This window comes from Muscardinus avellanarius, assembly GCF_963383645.1.
Source record: "Muscardinus avellanarius genome assembly, chromosome: 13".
NCBI classification, from domain to species: Eukaryota; Metazoa; Chordata; class Mammalia; order Rodentia; family Gliridae; genus Muscardinus; species Muscardinus avellanarius.
The window spans coordinates 36,387,796-36,410,531 of record NC_137799.1 but is presented as its reverse complement, the minus strand read 5'-3'; the positions used below and the strand labels follow the sequence as shown (position 1 = coordinate 36,410,531).

The 22,736-nt window shown below is 47.6% G+C and overlaps 1 protein-coding gene across 1 annotated transcript in view; it reads right to left on the bottom strand.

Moving 5' to 3' along the window:
* The window catches only part of GABBR2 (gamma-aminobutyric acid type B receptor subunit 2), a gene marked incomplete at both ends in the record, with an annotated part of 372,345 nt that overhangs the window by 39,664 nt on the left and 309,945 nt on the right, over positions 1-22,736 (bottom strand). Inside the window, one exon of the mRNA XM_080708508.1 lies at positions 18,084-18,206. Coding sequence (XP_080564634.1) covers positions 18,084-18,206 — 123 coding nt within the window. The remainder of the gene's footprint in view (positions 1-18,083; positions 18,207-22,736) is intronic.

Below are 22,736 nucleotides of genomic sequence, written 5' to 3'. Positions count from 1 at the left end.
CTCGGAGAACATAATGCACAATTTAGTGCTTATAATTTTGAAAGCTTCAATGAAGAAATATAAAACAAAGTAAAATATGGGATTGATGCAAGAAGCCGCTGGAGGCGCAAATGGACCCACAGACCATTTCCAGTGAAGAGAAGTAAGTACTCGTAAGTACTGAGATTACAGGTGTGCACCAGTGCACCCGGCTAAATTTTCTGTTGTCTTAAGTCAACAGATTACCCAAATTGCAGTATTTGCTATAGCAGCCCTAGGCAATTAATGTGGGTCACCCAGTACCTGAGGCCGGGCTGGGTCCCAGCTCCAGTGTACGCACCGCAGGCAAGGCTGTCCCGAGCCGGTCAGGTCACCTACCCAGCCTCGGCTCCTCATCTCTGAAACAGAGAGGTCAGGGTGCTCAGTGCACGGTGCCAACCTGTGCAGAGTGAGGCGCAGATGTGTGACCACTGTGTGGGATCGCTCGCTCTAGGGTGCTGTACCAAGTGGGACAGGCCTGGAGTTTGAGCCCCATGCAGAAAGGGGTGTGGGTGTGGGTGGGCTGGGCACTGAGGACGGGGCAGGAGCAGCAGTGGCCATGCTTCAGGGGGCAGGCTGTCCCAGCCTTCTCTGAGCTGGATGGAGCATCTCTGGGGCAGTTTATGTGTCCCAGCCCATGTCAAGGACTAATCCAGCATCACTTTAGGGAGAAACTCCAAGCCAAATGATAGCAGAAAATGATGGGCTTCCCACCGCCTGCCTGATGGTTCCTCTTCCGGAGCCACTGTGGGAGCCGAGATGCCTGACTGGGGGTGCCTCTGGCCTCTACATTTTTGTTGGCTTCTGTGGCTGGTGGCTTTCTGCAATTGCAGGGCTCTCTCTGGCTCTCTCTCTGTCTCTGTCTCTGTCTCTCTCTCTCTCTCTTTGTGTGTGTGTGTGTGTGTGTGTGTGTGTGTGTGTGTGTGTGTTGCTGGGGGTGAAACCCAGAGGCCTTTTACCTTCGGGCTACACTCCCAGACCTATTTTTTATATTTTATTTGGAAACAGGGTCTCACTAGGTTGCTGAGAACCTCACTCAGTAGCTGAGGCTGGCTTTGAACCTGTGCGATCCTCCTATCTCAGCCTCCCTCTCTCTCTGTTTTATTGGGGATAGAACCCAGAGTCATTCTACCTCTGAGCTACACAGCAGCCCTATTCTATTTTTATTTTGAAATGGCCTCATCACCAGGTTGACGAGAGTCTCACTATTTTCTGCGGCTGTCCTGGTATCTGTGATCTTCCTGCGTCAGCCTCCCAGGTGCTGGGATTACAGGCTGCGCCACCATGCTCGGCTTCTTTTAACTGCCTAAAGTTCTGGTCTTGGGTTTGCTCACCCTGCCCTCCCCTGCAATGAACGATGCTGCAGGGACAGGGACCTCATAGCCTTTCCCTCTTTCTTCTCCCTTGTTCTCACTTCTGCTGGGGAAACAATTGTTCTGATAATGACAGAAAGTTTCAGGGAAATGTGAGGCTGGCGGGGCCGTGCGTCTCTGGGGGTCTGTGCAGGCGCTTTCCAGGCGGCCTCAGCCTGAGCCCTCGTTCCCTTGGCCTATCATCTTCCCGAGTGGGGACCAGAGGAGAGGACTTCAGGTTTCCTGAACTCAGGCTTTTCTTCTCGTCTCTCCCAGCCTAAAGTTTACTGTCTGGGGTGTTTCTCACCTGGGGTTCTTCCTGGAGATCAGAGGAGTCTGTTCTAGAGGGTTTCAACCTTGGATACACACTAGAACTTATGACAACTTCTAAAAAATCCCAATGCTCAGCCCTGCCACCCCCCGATTTTGTGGTACTAGAGATTGAACCCAGGGACAGTCTACCTCTGAGCTACACTCTCAGGCCTATTTTATTTTGAAAGACGGTCTTGCTAAGTTATCATGCACTGCTAACCTCAAATCTGCGGTCCTTCTGTCTCAGTATCCCAGGCACTGAGATTACAGGCCCACACCACTTTGCCTGGCAGTTCAAGACCATTCCTAAAGTAGTCAAATCAGAAGTTTTGGATGTGTGACCTGAAATCAGTATTTTATTTTATTTTTTGTGGGTCTGGGGATGGAACCCAAGGGCATTCGACTTCCGAGCTACACCCCCTGCCCTATTTTTTATTCTTTATTTTGAAACCGGGTCTCACTGAGTTGCAGAGGGCCTCACTAAGTAGCTGAGGCTGTCCGCAAACCACGATCCTCTGGTCTCAGCCTCCCAAATGCTGGGATGACAAGCATGCGCCATCACGCCGGGTGAAATCAGTATTTTTTTTTTGGTGGTACTGGGGGTGGAACCCAGAGGCTTTCTACCTCCAGGCTATACTTCCAGACCTATTTTTGGAAACAGGGTCTCACTAAGTTACCAAGCCTCACTAAGTAGCTGAGGCTGGCTTCGAACCTGTGTGATCCTCCTGTCTCAGCCTTCTAAGTGCGGGGATTACAAGCGTGCGCCACCACGCCCAGCTAGAAATCAGTATTTTAAAAATGATTTTTCTGGGTGACACAGCCAGGATCCAGATTCCCCCAAGTCTGGCTTCTTTTAGAAGTCATTTTAAAATCTTGTTCTTCACCTTTAAAAGATGACATGTTAAGTTGGGCGTGGTGGCGCATGCTTGTAATCCCTGCGCTTGGGAGGCGGAGACAGGAGGATCACGCAGGTTTGAAGTCAGCCGCGCTGGCTTAAGAGACCCTGTTTCCAAATAAAAAAAAGTATAAAATGGGTCTGGGAGTGTAGCCCAGAGGTAGAAGGGCTTCCAGGAACCCCAGTACCACCAAAAAAAAAAAAAAAAAGAAGACATGTTTTTCTTTTCATTCTCAACATGTTCACTCAGTAATCTAATCCAGATGTTGAGCAACTGAGTCAGGGTTGGAAGCTGTCAGTGCCGTCAAGAGTCACACCCAGGAAGCTCCCCGCGCAGTCATTCATTCACGCGTGCATTCCTTCGCCCATTCATTCACTCACCCAGCCAGCCAGCACAGACCGAGGTGGACATGGGGCTCTGAGCAAGAGTGGCAGAGGCCCTGTTAAGTGGAGCTCACAATTTAGCGGAGGAGGAGAGAACGTGGATACGCAGTGTGATGGAGAACTGGGGTGGGATGAGATGGCACGCGGGGGGCCCTCTGGGTCTTGGTGGTGAGGAGGGCCCTTAGGCCAACACAGGAATGACAGTTCTGGAGGAAGAACAGAGGGTGATGATTCCTGGCAGAGAAATCAGCAGGTGCAAAAGCTGGAAGCTGGGGGTAAAGTTGTGGGGTGTCAGGTAAAGAGGCTATTCAGTGGGAAAGAATATTCTTTTCAACGAGTGATGTTTGAACAGCTAGTTGGCCACATGCAAAAGAGTTAATTTGGATCACTACCTCATACCATGTACAGAAATTAACTTGAAGTGGATCAAACATCTAATGTAAGAACTAATACTATATAACTCTTAGAAGAAAAGATAAGTATACATTTTCACGATTGGATCAGACAACAGTTTCTTATCTATCATATCTAAGGAACTAAGAACCAAATAAAGCATAGGTAAATTGGAGTTCACCAAAAGTAATTTTTTTCCTGTGTCACAGCATGCTACTGAGAATGTGAAAAGATAACTCAAAGCATGAGAAAATATTTGCAAGCCATAGATCTCACAAAGGTGTAGAAACCAGAATATATAAAGAACTCTTAGAACCCAACAATAAAAAGACAAATCTATAAAAAGTGGGCAAAGGCTCTGCATAGACATTTCTGCAAAAAGGATACACATGGGGTGGATAAACGCATGCAAAGGTGCGCAGTATTATCCGCCGTTAGTTGTTTGATAGTTATTGTCATCAAAGCCATGAGGTACCACTTTACACTCACTAGGATGGTTATAATAAAAAGGCAAACAGATAGCAAGTGTCATCAACAGCGTGGAAAAATTGAAACCTCATATATTGCTGGTGGGAATGCAAAATGGTACAGCTACCCTGGAAAACTGCGGTTCCTAAAAATGTAAAACGTAAAGTTACTATATGACCCAGCAATTCTACTCCGAGGTGCATATCCAAGAGAACTGAGAGTGTATGCTGACACAAAAACGTGTACATGACTACTCATAGGAGCATTGCTTATACCAGCTCAAGAGTGGAAACAGCCCAAATATCCATCACCTGATGAATGGACAAACACATGTGGTATATTCATACAGGGGAATATTGTTCAGCCATAAAAGGCATACAGTATTGATACAAGGAGAGACTTTAAAAGCATTATACTAAGTGAAAGAAACCAGACGCAAAAGACCACATCTTGTATGATCACATCAGTATGAAATATTGAGAAGAGGCCAATCCATTGAGACAGAAAGTTGACTGGTGGCTGTCAGGGGCTGGAGGAGAAAAGAGTGGGGGATGGGACAGTTTTCTCTCTCAGTGGTGATGAGAATTCTCGGAAATTAGATAGTGGTAATGACTGCAGAACCTTATAAATGTGCTAAAAACTACTGAATATACTTTTTAAAACTGAATTTTATGATGTGTCAATTATACCTAAAAAATGTTTTGGCTTGGAAGGAGCAATGAACAGAAGCTGGGAACCTGCCTTGGAAACTAGTAACAGCACCTCTTCCTTAGCTACTATTGTTGTGGTTGGGATTTTTCTCCTCCTTCTCCTTCTTCTCCTTCTCCTTCTTCTCCTTCTCCTTCTCCTTCTCCTTTTCCTCCTCCTTCTCTTATTCTGCCTCTTCCTCCTCTTCTTCTCCCTTCTTCTCTCCCTCCTCCCCCTTCTTCTTCTTTGCCCTTCTTTTTCTTCCTTCCCCTTCTTCTTCTTAGAGCCCTTTTTTACTTTTGATTCTGAAATAAGGTCTTGCTAAGTTGCTGACGCTGGCCTTAAACCTGCAATCCTCCTGTGTCGGCCTCCCAAGTACTAGAATCATAAGCCTGCATCACCACACCTGGCTAGTCTGGATGTTACACACCCCCAAAGGCCTATTTGTAAAGGCATGGTGGCCAGCCGGTGGCATTACTGAGGAGAGGTGGACCCTTTGGGAGGCGGTGCTTCATGGAGAGAAGTTAGATCATTGGGGGTGTGCCCCTGAAGACGATACTGAGACCCCAGGTTCTTGCTCTGTCTTTGCCTCCCAGTTGCCATAAAGTGAACAGGCCTCCTCTATCACATGCTCCCAACCATGATGTGCTGTGCTGTGCAGGACCAGAGCAACCAGGCCAAAGACCATGATTGACACCTCTGAAACCAAGAGCCCGAGTAAACCTTTCCTCCTTTTGAACTGATTTATTTCAGGCATTTTCACAGAGATGGAAAGCTGACTGGCAACCGCCACCAACTTAGTGGCTTAAATGATAAGGTTCTTTACCCATTGTGCCAGTGTGCATCGTGCACTGACCGTAGCTTTGCCTCAGAGCGTCCCCACTCTGGGATGTCAGATGATGAAGAATGGCTGGCGGTGGTTTGGACCCAGAAGTAGCAGTGGAGACAGTCAGAAGTGATGGGTTAGGGCATGATTTGGTAGCAGAGTCTACAGAACCAGTGTAAAACTTCTCAGAGAACACCCATAGGTTTTCCAACAAGATTGTCCTAAGGCTGAATTCATTTCAGTGTTTATGGAGCATGTGCTATGTGCCAGGCACTTTGCCTGTTGCTGGGATCCACAGTTTCCTTCCCTCTGCTCTCAAGAAGCTCATGTTCTAGTTGATGGGCATTATCTGTGACAGCAATAAAAGCTGGGTGGAATATACAATCATAGTTGTTACGGCTGGCCAGTAATAGCTAGTCCTCTATCTCCTTCCTAGCACATAGTAGGACTGCTTTTCCCCACCCACTCAATTTCTGCACAAAGGACACATTTTGGCGGATGAAATATGAGTGGAAGTAACGTGTGATACACTGGGGTGGAAGCTTTAAAGACCAGCGTGCACCTTGCCTTATACTTTTTTTCCCCTTTGCCACAAAAACTGTCCCAGAAGGTGAGCTGCCAAGCTGTGTCCCAGAGGAAGGACATCGTGAAGGAAAAACTGCTTGTTCATTGTTATTCAGTGAACCAGTGCTCAATGAACAAGTGCTATGAAGAGTAAAGAACCTTTATTCTTTTAATTTACTGAAGGTTTTTTTTGTTACAACAACAAAACCTAGCACACTCTGACTACTACATGCTTTCTCATTTTTTTTTTTTTTTGCCCTCTGAGAGACATTAGTCAAAACTTAATCCTGGATTATAGTTTAGACGATTAAGCCCAGTGTCTCAGTACAATAACCCAAACTTAAAACCAAAACTCTAAAGGTATATGATTTGGTTTGGATCTTAAGTGCCTTCTAAAAGTTCATGTGTTGAAAGCTTGGTCCCCAGCTGATGGGGCTACTGGGAGGTGGTAGAAGCTTCAGGAGGTGGGGCCAGTTGAAGGAAGTGGGTCATTGGTAGCGTGTCCCGGAAGGCTATCTCCTCTCCTGGCCTGCCTGTCTGCCTGTCTGTCTCCTCCTCTCCTCTCCTCTCCTCTCCTCTCCTCTCCTCTCCTCTCCTCTCCTCTCCTCTCCTCTCCTCTCCTCTCCTCTCCTCTCCTCCCTCCCCTTCCCTCCTCCCTCTTCTCTTCTTTCCCTTCCCTTCCCTTCTTTCTCTCTCTGCTTCCTGGCTGCCATGAGCTGAGCAGCCTCCTCTTCCACATGCTTTTGCCACCATGATGCTCTGCTTTATTTCAGGCCCAAAGCAATGGAGCCGCCGACCTTGGACTGAAACCTATGAAGCTGTGAGCCAAGTACACCTTTCCTTCTCTAAGTTGATTTTTTCAGGAATTTTGTCAGGACCACAGAAAGCTAATGCAGCACGTGTCATCCAGAAGGGCTGTGATCACAGCTTACCCTACTTGTTTCTTGCAGACCTCCCAGTGGCAAGCCGGTAACATGGCCCCTTGCCCCTTATGGATGCATCTAATCTTGCCTGTCAGACTGTGTAGTCCTAGAAGAGCTGGTGCAGGGCACAGCACACAATGAATACCCCATAATACCAAATGAGCACCTAAAGACATGCCATCTATAAAGATGTAGGTTGGTTGAAATTTCTTCACAAAAAAGATGGAAGATGAGCTGGAGGTGTGGTTCAGTGGTAGAGTGCTTGCCTAGCATGTGTGAGGGCCTAGGGCTGACCTCCAATACAGGGTGGGTGAGGGGGTAGATGAAAGGTGTTTGTGGGACCACAGCTGTGTTTGTGTCAACATGGGTTGGGAAAATATAATAAAAATTTCAAGGCTCTTTTTGCTCAAGAAGTAGAATTTTTTTCTTTTCTTTTTTTTTTTTTTAACAAGACAAGCACAGTGGTCAGAGATGCCAGGATCTCACAGTTTTCCAGTCCTTCTGGTCCTTGGTCCTGGAGACTTTCTAGTAAACAGCCCATCCTTGGCGACCACGTGGCTAGGTAGGGATGAAGGATTTCCAGTGTCAAGGCTGTCCCCCCAGGCTGTGGCTCTGGAGCCCTGTATCCTGAAGAGTCTCCAGCTGCCCATGTACCTTCCGAAGGTACCAGGAAACCCAACAAGATAAAGCAAACTGCAGCCTCTCAGGTATCTAAGACATCTTGTGACCTGAGATATTCCAGAAACACATCAATGGCTGTCAGAGCCTTCTGTCCACACACGGGTCCAAACACATGTGTCTACAATGGCACAAGCAGGGCCCAGCCAGGATAAGCTGGGATCTGGACCAGAAGGTGACTGTCTGCAGGCACCCTTAAAATGCCTCTCCGGCATATCACTCCAATTAAATCTCCCCTCAAGTTCTCATTTTAATAACGCGGAATTTCACCGTGTCTCCTTTCCCCAAGGGCCCAAGGCAGCACATGATAAAAGCCCAAACAGGAAAGTTAAAAATAAAGACAAATGATCTGAAGGTGAGATAACCCTCCAGGAATCTGAGGTAAGATGGTTATTGCCCCTGGGTGTTGAATTTGGCTCCAACTTTCTGGCAGCCAAGGTTAAAAAGAAAATGGAGTGGTTTACCCAAGAAATGAGGCAGGTTCTCAGGAAAGCACCACCCATTTCCTGGGACAGTCTTCCACGGGGATCTACTAAGTGGACCTTTATCTCAGGGACACCAGGTCACCAACAGAACCACACTCTCTTGCAGAAGAGGCTGAATCATTATTTAGTTGGCAGCCTTTGTCCCAGAAGTGAGCCCTTGATAAAAGGCAAAGGTGGAATATTAAACTAAATTGCAACTCAGTGAAGATATTTCTTTGAGGAGCTGGCTTAATGGGCCCAGACAGATGGGTTTGGGTTTGGACATATGGAGGCATGGGGAGAAAGTTCCAGGTGGAGGGAACAATTTATTCAATAAATATTTACCCAGCACTTGCTTTGAGCCAGACCCCGGTGGTGGGTGCTGGGGGCACACAGATGGCCTTGGCCTCTGAGGAGGTCACACATGAGGGACAACAGGTGCATGAACAATTCCTGGTGTGACCCGAATGAGGGCAGAACAGGGTGAGGTGGGAGTGAAGGACAGAGGCATCCAAGGTTCTCTGTGTGGTCCAAAGTCTTCTTAAGAGCTTCTTCTATGCAGCCTCCCAAAGCTCAAGCAGGAGTTCTACACATGAACCTGGCACATGGGGTGGGGAGGAGGGTGTTCTGGCTAGAGGGTTTGTTACTATACGGATGTGAGTGCTCCCCAGAAAGGCTCTTAGGTTGGCAGTGCAACAATATTTACAGGTGACAAAACTGAAGCTGGGCGCTGACCTCATCAGTGGATCAATCCCTTGATGGGTTAACAATTTGTGTGGATCTGGCCAGGTGCAATGGCGTGCACCTATAATCCTAGTACTTGGGAGGCTGAGATAGGAGGATTGCAAGGTTCTAAGCAACTTAGCAAGACCCTGTTTTAAAATAAAAAGGGCTGGGGTGTAGCTCTGAGGTAGAATGCCCTTGGATTCAATCCTCAGTATCCCCCGCCCCTAGTTTTTTGAGTGGACTTACTGGGTGGTAACTATAGGCAGGCAGGTGTGGCTAGAGGAGGTAGTTCATAAGATGTCTTGTGGACTCTATCTATCCCTGGTCTCTCTCCTTCTCTCTCTGCTTTCAGCCACACCAATCAGCTTTCCTTCCCCATGTCCTGTCACCCTGATGTTTCGGCCTTGGAGCCAGCTGACTATAGACTGAGCCTCTGAAACCATGAGCCAAATACATCTTTCCTCCTTTAGGTTGTTCTTATCAGGTATTTTTGGTCACAGCAACAAGAAGCTGACTAACACAAGGGAACAAAGGCATAGAGGAGACAGTGTGACGCTTGGGAGACATATCTGTAGCTTAGGGCAGCCTGAGCCTAAGGAGGGAGGAAGGAGATTGTGAGAGATGAATCTGGGAAGGCAAACAGACCAGATCATCAAAGGCCTCCCGCCTGTGCTAAGGGGTACAGGCTTCATCCTCCAGCTGACAGAGAGGCTCCTAGGCAGGAGGATGACACGATCAGAATCTTAGATGGCTCAGCCATCCCTGGGAGGACTTAGCCAGGTGGCCTTTGGGCAGTGGACTGACCAGAGCCCCTGCTCTGCCTGGGCCATGGTCTGCTTCTGTTTAGGGCCCCAGCTGAGCCATCCAGGACACCATAGATGACGGTGGGTGACAAAGAACTGCTCTGTGGTCCAGGCCTGGGGCTTCAGCAGTGTTGACACACCACTTGGAGCGTGAGCCTTAGCATCAGAAGCCGTGGGCCACCAGGCCGGTGAGCAGCTCATAGAGCGAATGGACCTTGGTCCCAGCACTCCCCCACCCAGACATTCCACAGTCTACTTCACAATAAATAGTGGAAGGCGGGGCTTGGGCCAGCTTTGTGAAGGCACCAGCTGCTTCCTCCAAGTGCCTGCTTTAGGCCTGGCTTTTTTTTTCTTTTCTTTTCTTCCTCCCTTCCCCCCAGAGCAACTGTAGAAGGAGGTAGAAGATAAAAGTTAAAATTATTTAAAACTCAGTGTATTTGCCTCTTCCCATATCTGTTTCCATAGAAACATAACTGGTGCAAGCCACTCGTTTCAAAGCCAAGTTCAGTTCTCTGATTCCATATCCCTTGTTTGTGTCCACACAAAGAGTGAGTATAGGGAGATCACAGGACAGGGAGGGAAGTTTGAAATTCCCCTGTGCCCCAAGCCACCCTCAACTTGATGACTGTCAGAGTGGCCAGAAAGCCACAGAAACCAGAGTGCAGGGAGCTTTTGGCGTGGGGACCAGCCATCCACCCTCTCTGTAAGTCCGTGCCGCACACATGGGTCCCGGGGGGTAGGGAGACTGGATGACACATGGTTTCTTGTCTTCCTTCAACCTGCCTGGAAGCAGATGGGGAAGACTTCAGGGAGTGCAGGTGGATCCGAGGCTGCTGCAGCAGTACCCTGCGGCTTGCCTGAGAGTGGAGTGTTCAGTGACCTTGTCTCTTTACATGGAAACCATTTTGGAATGGTCAGGTGGAGGTGTAGATGGGGCCCCAATATAGAAGGAAGGCCTGGGGAAAACAATCCTTCCATCTGGGACCACTGGCTGCCTTCATAGCATCTGTAAGTATTGAGGTTACTTTTGGGGAAAAATACCTCAAATTATTTCACTTAAAAAACCTCATATGGGTATATGTGTAAGTGTATATATACACAGACACACACAAAGTCAATTCTTGGTCTTGTCTTGATATAAAAGCAGCACTTGACACAATTCATCAAAACTTCTTCCTTGAAAAACTTCCTCCATCATTTGGTTTCCAAGAACCCACACTCATCTGATTTTCTTCCTATTTAGCTCTGGGCTTCTCTGCCACATCTCCCCTGCTGCCTCCCTCTCCTCCCTAGATTCTGAATGCTGGTATGACCCTGGGTCAGTCGTTGGTCCCCTCCTCTGCTCCATCTCTATGCTCCCTTGGTGCCCTCACCAGGGTCATTTGTGTGTTGACCCATCTAAATTCCCATCTCCAACCCATACCTCTTCCTCAGCTCTAGACCTGTATGTCCAATAACCACTCACCATCACCACTAGTAGTGCAGGTGCTAAAAATATTTTTCTTTTTTTCAAGAATCTCAATCATGCCGGGCGTGGTGGCGCACGCTTGTAATCCCTGCGCTTGGGAGGCAGAGACAGGAGGATCGCGCAGGTTCGGAGCCAGCCGCGCGCGCTGGCTTAGGAGACCCTGTTTCCAAATAAAAAAAATGTAAAAATAGTTCTGGGAGTGTAGCCCGAAGGTAGAAGGGCTTCCAGGAACCCCAGTACCACCAAAAAAAAAAAAAAAAAAAAGAATCTCAATCATATTTTACAAACCCTTTGACACAGGTGGCAGGTTTATCCACACCTGCTGTATCTGAAATGTGGAAACAGCCAATCTTGCCATCAGTCTGCGGAGCAGAGTCTGGGCTGAGGCGCTGTGCGGGAGCACTGAGCCCTGGCCAGGTCCTGGGACACCTGCCAGTCCTTACCTCCATCTGGAGTATGGTCTCTGGAGATATCTCCCTCCTTTTTCAAATTCTCCCCATGTGCAGGTGGCTCACTTTTGACCTTCTGCCCATGGATGGCTTGCTCTCCCACCTCCCTTTCCCATGGACAGCTGTCTCCCGACTGTTCCCTACCTTTCTGACCACTGCTGCAAATTTCTCTCCCCTGGCTCCTCCTCCAGCACCCAGTGCCACTCAGCGGCTCCTCAAGTTGCAGACAGGCTTCCTTTGCTTCTCACTCTACCCATTCTCTCTGGTTCTCTGCACTCATTTCCAGGGCTCCCATCTGCAAGGTCCTAACTTCCCACAAATCTCTATCTTCTGGACAAACTACTCTTTTGGGTCTAGGAGCCATATCCTATCTTCTGGGTCCTTTTGCCTAGGAAGTCCTCAGGCATCTCAAATTTATGACCAGGAACGAGGCCTCATGTTCCTTCCTAAACCCATTCATTCTGCACCCTTGCTGCCTCCTAGACTCCAATCCATAGAGTCCATCGATCACCAAGTGTTGTCACATCAGCTTCCTAAATAGCTCTCAAAACCACTCATTTCTCTCTGTCCCCACTCCCACTGCCCTGGTTTAGGTCATCATCAGCTTCTGCCTGAATTATTGCAAAAACATGGAGCCATCTCTGGACCTATAGCTGCATCCCGCCATCTGCTCTCACCCTGCAGCCAGGGAAAATATGATCACGACACTCCCATGATTAAATCCCTTTAATTCTGAAGTTTAAACTCTACTTAGCAGAAGTCCCCTAAAAACCTGGGGTTGGCTCATGTCAGCCTTTATTCTTCCTATCGCCTCCCCGAAGGCACCCTCAACTTTGGCTATCAAAACTATTTTATATTTTTAACCTTTTAGGAAAAAAAAGATATTTTAACATGCTTAATGGTGAGAAACTAGATGCTTTCTTCCTATTATCAAGAACAAAACTAGGATGTCCCCTCCTATCATTCCTATTTAACATGGCACTGAAAGTTCTAGCTAATTTAGTAAGTCAAAACAACAAAAGATAGAAATAAAAGGTATACTGGGGAAGATTGGGAAAGAAGATTGGGGAAAAAGAAACAAAAGTGTGTCTGTTTGCAGACAACATCATTGTCTATCTAAAAAGTCCAAAAGAACCAAAACAACCCCCGCTGGAACTAATAAGCAATTATAGGCAGATTGCAGATTAATATGCAAAGGTCAACTACTTGCCTGTATACTGAAAATAAGCAATTATATATTTTTTGGTGGTGTTGGGAATTGAACCCTGGGGCATTCTACCTTTGCTCTACACCCAAGCCTTCTTTTATTTTTATTTCAAAACATGGTCTTATTAGGTTGATGAGTATCTCACTACTTGGCTGAAGTCATCTTTGAACCTGAAATCCTGTCTCAGCTTCCCAAGTACTGGGATTTACAGGCATGTACCATCATGCCCAGCTAGCAATTGCAATTAAAAAAAATTACATTAGCACCCAAAGTGCAATAGATATAAATCTAATAAATTATGTACAACATCTATATGAGAATATCTAGAAAAACTGATGAAGGAAAATCAAAGATTAAAAAAAGTGATAGTCCATGTTCATGGATAGGAAGACTCAATAGTTGTTAAGGTGTCAGTATATCCCAATTTAATTTATAGATTCAATGTACTACATATCAAAATTCCAGAAAATTACTTTGTGATATTAACAAATGGATCCTAAAGTTTGTATGGAGAGGTAGAAGACCCAGAAGAGACAACACAACACTGAAGAACAAAGTCAGAGAACTGACGCTCCCTGACTTCAAGATTTTCTATAATGCCACCATGCCTGGCTTACATCATATTCTTGAAAAGTAGCTAAATTGTATAGATGTAAACATCGAAGCATAATCTTTCCAGAACCTTCCAGGCCCCACATGCCTTTCCCAACAATATCCTCCCATCCTGCCCACCAAGAAGTAATCATAATCTTCAATTTTTATATTAAGTTTTTTTTTCATTACTAGGGATGGAACCCAGGGGCATTCTACCTCTGAGAAACACCCCCAGCCCTATTTTTTATTTACTGAGTTGCAAAGGGCCTCACTAAATAGCTGAGGCTGTCTGTGAACCACGATCCTTCTGTCTCAGCCTCCCAAATGCTGGGGTTACAAGCGTGCCCTATGATGCCTGGCTAACTATTGTCTTCTTTTTAAAAATTATTTTGATACTTATGTATATTTCCTTAGAAAGTATTTTTGCTTAATTTATCTAGTTTTTATGAAGCTGAAGTATGTGAAAAAAATACTTTGGGTTTTTACCTGTGATTTGCCATTTTTGCTTATCATTGTATTGCTGAGGTTTACCCATGCCAGTGTGTCTAGCTATGTGTCTCTCATTCCCACAGCTTTGCAATGTCCTTTGTTTGAAAGCACTAGAGTGCATGTGTCCATTCTGCTACCCAGAGGCCTTTGGGACACTCCCAGTTTGGAGCTATTGAACAGTGCTGCTCTGAACACCCATGTGGGGCCCCTGGGCACAGGTGTGAGACTTCTCTAGGAACACACCCTCATGCAGTCACTGGGCTGAGGGATGTTTGTGCATCAAACATTTTCCATTGCCTGTGTCCTCTGCACTTGGTCAGTGGGACAACCTGCCTGCTCACCAAGCACCTGCCTCTGCCTGAGTCTCCTCCCCACTCCTTCACCTGCTCTGGCCTCTCAGCAGAGGGGCCTCCCCGACCCTAGGAGGCCAGGCTGGTGCCTGTGCTCAGGCTTCTCAGCACCTTGAACTTTCCCCAGCATGCTGTCCTGTGTGGGGTGTGAAATATTCACAGGCTTGTCTGTCTCCCCTACTGCTCCAAAGGTCCCCCAAAGCAGGGCCACATCTTGTGGCTGTTGCATTTTGTTGAAGGAACAAGGGCAAGGCTGGAATTGGTCTGGGGCACACAGAAGGCTGAGGTGGGTGATGAAGCAGAGCTGGACATGGTAGAGGCCCAAGGGCCATGGGGTCAGGCTCTAGAGCCACAGAAAAATGGTCAGCCTGCTCTGAAGGGTGCTGTGTGCTGAGTCCTGACAAGGGAAAGAGGTGGTGAAACCAGAACTCAGGGCCTCTCTCCCCTCCTCAGGGGCCCCTCTGCCTGTATGTGCAGAAAGCATGCTTGGAAGCAGAATGCCTTTGCTGAAATCCAACCTGCACCTCCGACTGGCTGTGTGACCTTGGGCAAACTGCTGAACCTCTGCATGCCCCGCTTTTCTCATCCATAAAATGGAGAAAATAATAGCTTCTCCCTCCCAGTGTTGTTCTACAGAGGAAATTAAATGAGTTCATGTTTGTAAAGCATTTAGAACAGTTCCTGGCACATGGCAAGTGCTATATCAATATTTATCACATAAAAATGAATGAGGATGTGGAGCTAGATGGTCTTCTGCAGGACCCCAGGGGTTTTATTCCCCAGACACCTGCATGCAGTCTCAGGGTAGAATCTCTTCTGTGGATCCTCCCTGTTATTCCTGAGCCCGCTGTCTTTCTTATTCACCTCTATCTGCAGCTGAACGCTATGCTATCTGAAATAACATGTTGATCTTCCTGCATGCTGGGTCCATGCTCTAGTAGCCTATGGACACCATGAGATCCAGGCGGAGGCTGCCATGGTCACCTGTGTGCCCATGGCAGGTGCTGAGGGGTGCGGGGCTAGCTCAGGGTGGGGGTGCAGTGCTAGCTCAGCCTGGCTCAGGTGTCCCCGGGGAAGCTGGAAGTCCAGCGGAGGGTGGGCAGGGCTGTGCTCGGCAGAATCATGAGTGAGGGCCTTCCAGTGGGCTGGGGAAGGGAGCAGGCCAGGCAGACCCTCCACTTGGACAGGGCCAGTGAACTTGGGATGGAGACACGTCTCCGTAGCAGGAGCCGCAGGTGCTGAAGCTCAAGAATGCACCTTGCAGAGGTCCTGGAAGGGGGCAAGCTGTGGAGAAAGGCATGGGAGTGTGGACACAGGGCGAGGTCGATGCACAGAAGCCTGAGATGTGCAGAGTCCACAGCAAACTTGGTGTCTGGGGTAGGCTGAGGGAGAGGCCAGACTCCAAAGGCCCTTGAATACCACCCTCAGAGCCTAGACTTCCTCTCTGGCTGAGAGTCCTGGAGAAAAACAGCCCCTCAAAGCAGACCCTAGGCTGCCTCAGCCCTGGTGCATGGTTCTGTCGCCACGCTGTGGCTGACAGAGAGTCTGAGAAAAACCCACACACAGCTTGGCTTGGCTTGGTGGAAAGCGACAGTAAACTGCAGGGCAGCGGGTTGACAAATCACAGGGTTCTGCTGCCATGGCAACAGAGCAACAGGGCAACCCCAAAAGAAGAGCAGGAAAGGAGGAGCAGCCAGAAAAGATGCAGAGAGAAATTTCAGCAGAGGGAAACACAGGCGCAGTGTATCTGGCCCTTGCCTTGGACCATCCAGGTGGGCCTGGGCAGGACCTTTCCCCTTTCTGCATTCAGTCCCTCATCTGTGCAGAAAGGCCCTTACACGACACCCCAGGGCTCCTCAGTCTGAGAACCATGCCCCTGGAAGGTCTGGAATGTGCTAGAGTTCTCTGCACAGAGCTATCCACAGTAGTAGTCTGTGTTAGAGAATGGGAGGAAGAAAGGTAAGATCTGTGTCCACAGCTGTCAGTCACATAAACCGGACGGCACCAGGTTTATCTTGTTTGAATGTCCTGGGGATCAGCTTTCCCCACTTCCAGACTCTGAGGACTCAGACTGCTCCAGCCCTGCCGCCTTCTCCTGGACACACGGGAGCCTGGTCAACGCACAATGGCCTCCATCTTCACTGAGACTGAAGAGGCCTGGGCTCAGTATCCAGTCCCTGGGTCTGGTCTCTGCCCATCTGCCCTGGCTCCAGCCTCTTCACAAGTTCTGTGTCCCCTTTGCTCCTTTACCCTGGTATCCTGGGCCCTCAGTCTGCCCTTGACTCTAACTTGAGTCCTTATCTTAGGCTATGGAAACATTTCTTGGTGCTACCCACTTTGCAGATCCGTGACCAGTGAACAAAGGTCTGGAAAAGCCAGTCAAGCTGCACAGAGCTGTCCAGGTGTTGGAGGGAGGTAGGGCAGTGGGTGTGAGGACCGTCAGTGATGTTGTCGCTAACCAGTTAGGCAGCCTTGGGTAAGTTCTACAACCCCTCTCGCCTTCCATTTCCTCATGGGTCAAAGGGGGTTAAGTACATCACACTTGCTTCATAGAATTGTTGTGAAGATTAAATAACATACAGACCCAGCTATCAGCATCATCACCATCATCACCATCACTGTCACCATCACCATCATCACCATCACCATCACCATCACCATCACCACGGTGATCACTATGCCCATTACTATCACTCCTCCAGACTCCCCCTAGCTCAGGGACCCACGTGGCTAATGCCAGCTCTTTCTAGCATTGACATCTGTCTGGATTTCCCAATCCTGGTGCTGGGCAGGGAATCCCCCTGGAATGGAGTGGGCAGGAAGGCGTCTTTTGCCAACTGTGCACGGTGAACAGTGACCAGAAGTCACTTCCCGTCCGGAAAAGGCCTGTCCGCCTGGGTGAACTCAGCTCCCGCCCCCGTGGCCCCTGGTCACAGCCAGGGACTGTCCTTTTTTCAGTTCTACTTGTGCTTGTCTGGAGCCCAGCTTCCTCCCAGGATATATTTGCAAGGTGGCAAGAGAGAGGGGCACGGTCCTAATCTCTTTCCTAAATGGCATCCTTTGATTGTATAACTTCTTACTGGGCTGAGTAAACCCCGGCTGCAACAAGATGAATGTGGCTGAGTGTCTTATTTGCCTGCAAACCTTCCTGCCTAGAAGGATAAAACCTGTCCCCAGTGCATAAAATCACCATTTCCAATTTACTTTAGGAGCTCACACTAAATTCCACAAAAATATTCCCCTAATATTGCAGCGAGAGAAGTAGAGATTCTCATTGTCTCGGTAGAATTTGCTGCGCCCTATGGAAATATGAGAAACAGCATATACCATTTGATGTGCTCTGGTCCACAAAGGCAGGTTTAACTTCATTCAACAAAGCCCTGCCTTTCAGGGGACCTAGACTTCCCTAATCTGGAAGATTAGTGTGGGTTTGGGGCGGAGCTAAATGCATGACAATTAAAATAGATATTTAACAATACTTTCATGTAATGTCTTGATTTTAACCACAGATGTCTGGTATCAAATGTTTACAAAGAAATACATTGCTCATCACCTTGACCATCTCGTGGCAATGGAGGGGGGATCAGAATGCTTATTTCCCAAGAGCACAGTTTAGGGGACTTACTTTAAAGGAGGGGGTAACTAGAATATATTTTCTCAAATGAAGGATCATGTACATGGGGCTTGTATAGTGTATAAAAATATATTATTATTTTTTTCTTTTTTGCAGTGCTGGGACTAGAACCACACTAGGCAAGAGTTCTACCACCGAGCTGCACCCCCCAGCTCAGAATACACTTTTGAGCAACCCACCGTTTCTCCTTAATTCTGCATGTATTAAGATGGATATTAAATTATTTCACAGTCCCTTATCTCCAGCCCTCCTGAAACAATATATGTCTCAAGTGGAAGGAAATGAGAAGAGACGGTGTTCCTGGTAGGGAACCGTGCAGTCAGGGGACAGCCCGCCTCACAGTCCTCGCCTGGGAGCTGTGTCCCGCAGGCCCAGCTCCTGCTGGCGCTGGCTGCGTACCTCCATGCTGTACTTCTCCACCGTCCTGCGCAGGGGGTCCACGGCCTGCCAGCAAATCAGGATGCACAGGTCGATCAGCAGCATGCCTCCGACGATCACAAGCAGTTTCTGGTCTTTGATGATCTGCAGAGGGAAGGGGTGAAGGGAGGCAGAGGTGAGACAGAGCTTCCCTGGACAGTGGTTGAGGGGCTGCTGGGCCAGCGCAGTGACCGGGGCATGGACTCTCAGCTTGAGAGTCTCTGACACTCCCCGTCACCCACAGAATAAACCCTTTGCTTGGCATTCGAGGCCTTTGGAAAGCTTGGTGGCCCACTCCCAAACCCACACCTGCCTTTGAAATCTGGCCACTCGTAAGCTCTGCTGAGCTGTGCTTTTCACTGTGCAGGTCTTTGTAGATGCGGGTACCTTAGTTTGGAACACCCCATTCTTTCCTGCCTGGTAACCTTCTAGAAATACTTAAAGATCCAGCTGCATTGTCCCCTCCTCTATGAAGTCCCTTGTGGGCCTCCCCCCAAACCAATTACTCTCAGAGTACTTGTTCACATGCTTAATAATCAGGAGTGATAATAGTAGTAACAACAATGAGAGACAGCAACATTTAATGAACACTTATTTTGTGCCTGCCTCTAGGTTGATGGTTTTACAGGCATTGTCTTATATAGAGGCAGACAGTATTATTTTCCCCATTTTACAGATGAAGAAACAGTTTACTGTTTTTTTTTTTTTTGTAATTTTCTCAGTGCAATAAAGCTAAACTCCTTCCTTCTCCAAAGCCCATACCTCCAACTATTTACAGCCCTGGCCAGATGCCACGTCAAGTTGTGTACATGGCTGCCTTCCTCAGCAAACCAGGCAGCCTCGCAGGGGAGGGAAGCCCATTTTACTTATCCGTGTCCCCTCAGTACCTAACAGGGGCCTGACATGTAGAAGGCACTTAAAAGCTTGATGATTGAACTGAGATGAGGAAATATAAAAAGGAAACAGTAGAGCTCAGGCCTCCCTGGATCCCTCCCCGCAGCCTGGGGTGCTTTATGTTGCCGTGTGAGAGTCCCGCTCCACTTCACGTCCGCCGGCAGGGAGGGGCGTGGGGCCAGGTGCTGTCAGCACCGACGCTGACTTGTATTTCACACGTTGCAGGTTTATGCTCACTCACCCACCACACAAATAAAAGCGAACGCGATAAACTACTTCTGGAAAAGACTCATGGAAAAATCAACAAAACTGAGACCGAAGCTTGAGAAATATCACCAGGTCTGGCTTTTAACCATTAAAGCCAATTTTTAAAGGAGAAACAGAAACTCAAGAGGCCACTCTGTGGCTGAGTGTGAAAAGACCAAGAAGAAAGTGTTGCTGATCAAATCCACCAAAACCACTTTACCTACGGGGCAGGGTACCGGCCAAGCCCTTTCTTTGAATTTTTTTGAGAAGGAGCCAGTGAAGTGATGCTCTGCAGAAACCTGACTTAACCCTTGTCCTCTGGGGAGCAAGGTAACTCCCTGAGAGCCTTGAGAACCTGGACCAAAGGAAGAAAGGCCCGAGGAGTTTGGAACTCCTCAGACAGCTGGAGGAGGTCTCAGCACTTGATGCTGGATGTAAGGCTGAGCCCCAGGCATCGGTCCAGGCTGCGGCTGACCCCTCGAGGTCCTCTCCCACCTTCCTGCTGACCACCCGACCTTCCTACTCTCACTTCAACACAGCTCAAGCAACTTCTCCCCCATGAATCTGAGCATGCCCTGCATGGGGCACAATGACCTTAGAAGACAAGCCCCAGGTCTACCCCCTTGACCCAGTAAGGTGCTACCATCAGGAGAAGGAATGAAGTATTTGCTCCTAATGGTAGCCCGGGGCAGTGGAATTTGGAAGGATTTGAAAATATATAGACCTGAGTTAGAATTCTGGCTCAATTTCTTGCTCCTTGTGTGGTCATGGGCAAATCACTTCCTCTCTCTGATTTTGCATTTCTCATTTATATAATGGCCAGGGGTTGAGGGAGAAAGAAGGCTCATGCATTTTCTCTAAGTATGGTATAGGGAAAGAATGCAAGGTTTTAGAGTTAAAAGACTACATTCTAATCCCAGTTGTTGATAGATGTGATCTTATGCCAGTTGCCTAATTTTTCTAGGTCTAATTTCCTCCTTGATAAAGTGGAGCCAACACATCCCCAAGTAGCACAGGTGGTATTAGAATAAAGTGAGATGTACAGGGTCTGGCTCGGAGAAGATGCTGGAGGAATGGTAGCTCTTTGACTACCGCTCTGGAGTTTTGACAATGAACGGTTCTGGGGTTAAGGGTAGGGCAGTGGCATCAAGGGGCAAACTGTGATACTGCATCACAGCCCTACTAGACATAACACATCAACAGATGGATCCATGGCGGTAAGGTCCTGGGAAGAAGAGGCGTGGTGGCACACACTTGTAATCCCAGTACTTGGGGGGCTGAGATAGGATTGCAGGTTCTCAGCCAGTCTCAGCAATTTAGCAAGACTCTGTTTCAAAAATAAAGAATAAAAAAAAAATGGCTAGGAGTGTAGTTCAGAGGTAGAATGTCCCTTCAATCCCCAGTACTGCAAAAGAAAGAAAGAAAGAAAGACAAAAATATAAAAAGAGAAGAGGAAAGTTTTAATTTCTTTTTAGCACCATTCCCAAAGCCTGGCACTTGACTGGATGGACTATTTAGGCTAAGTAGTTATGAGTCGCAGTTCATTTATTAATTGTGGACACATTTATTGGGTGCCTACACTGCACTGGCTTCTGTTGTAGGCACTGGAGATGGAGTGGTAAGTATCTTGCCCTCATGGGACACGCACCAGTTCTGAAGTCAGCTCTGAGCTTGATGTGAACTAACTCACTGTACGATCTTGGGTAAGTCCCCTGACCCCTTAGAGCCAGTTTCCTCACCAGTAATGGGAGGGATAACCACACAAGTCACGTTGGATGCTTGGAGCCTGACTTAAAATAACTGTTCAACAGAAGCTGGCTGCCCTTTCTAAATGCCACTCCCCCTTGTTGTTTACAGCATGGATTAGCAAACTGTAGATTTTTCTCTCCACCTGTTTTTATAAATAAAGTTTTATGGGAACACAGCCACACCCATCCATATATATTTTTCTATGGCTGCTTTTATTCTACAAAGCAGAGAAGCTTCAAAAGAGACAGTAGAGCCTGCAACATAAATTCACTATATAACTTTTGCTTTTTGGTACTGGGGATTGAACCCAGGGGCATTCAACTTGAGAGCAGCATCATTAATTAATTAATTAATTTAGAAATAGGGTCTTGCTAATTATTATTATTATTATTTTTGCAGTACTGGGGATGGAACCCAGGGGCATTCTACATCCAAGCTACACCCCAGTCCTTTATTTTTATTCTTTATTTTCAGACAGGGTCTCACTGAGTTACAAAGGGCCTCACTAAGTAGTAGCTGAGGCTGTCCTCAAATCGCGACCCTCCTGTCTCAGCCTCCCAAATGTGGTGACTCCAAGTGTGAGCCACCACGCCCGGCAAGGGTCTTGCTAATTTGCTAAGGGTTTTGCTAAATTGCTGAGTGTGACCTCAAACTGCAATCCTCCTTCCTCAGCCTTCTAAGTACTAGGATTACATATGTGTGCTATGACACCCAGCTCTATGTGGCTCTTTATTTATTTATTTATTTTTGGTGGTACTGGGGTTCCTGGAAGCCCTTCTACCTCCGGGCTACACTCCCAGACCTATTTTTACATTTTTATTTGGAAACAGGGTCTCCTAAGCCAGCGCGCGCGGCTGGCTTCGAACCTGCGCGATCCTCCTGTCTCTGCCTCCCAAGCGCGGGGATTACAAGCGTGCGCCACCACGCCCGGCATTATGTGGCTCTTTATAAAAAAACAAAACTCGCCTGACTTCTGATTTAGAAAAAATATGTCACTTCTCTATTTCTTAAAGACAAACCAAAAAACCCCACAGAATTTTAGATTGGTCCAGACTGGCCTTCTAGTAGGGCTACCTCCAAAGGGAACATCATTTGTGGCGGAGGGGAAGGTGCCATGCAGCCCCTCTGGCCTCCCTTGGCATTTCATTTCCCGAGGCTGAGCCCAGATGCAGGTCTGAGGGTGTGGTTGCTCATGTCGTTGTCTGCAACAGGACCAAGACGTATTTGTCCTCTAAGAACATCTGTCCCCAGAACAGAAGGCCTCATCTCTGAGTTACTGCTTCATTGCGACACTTCAATTTGATCCTGGTGTGAAGCTGAATAAAGGCTGGAACAAGCTTCTCCTTTAAGATTTTATGACTGGTCTTTAGAAAAATGGTAACATGCTATAAAAATGCCACATTTGGGAGCATTAATTAATCCCATTTCAGTATTCTTTAATAGGTTTCTTTTCCTTCAATGTCCTCAAATATGTGGCCATATGGGATGAAGTTTGTGCACGTGTGTTTGGGGAAGGCCTGACATTTCGGGTGGAGGGAGGAAGCAGAGGGCGTTACAGAAAAAGGATAGTAATGAAAAAAGGCATATGATTGCATTTATACATTTATATAAATCTCATATATGCACCAGTAAAAGGAAAAATAATAAGGGGCCCCTTAGGAAAAAGGCCCAAACTTCTTTAAAAGAAACCTAAGTCCCACAAGGAAAAATACTGTGTGATTCCATTTATGTGAGGTTCTCAGAAGA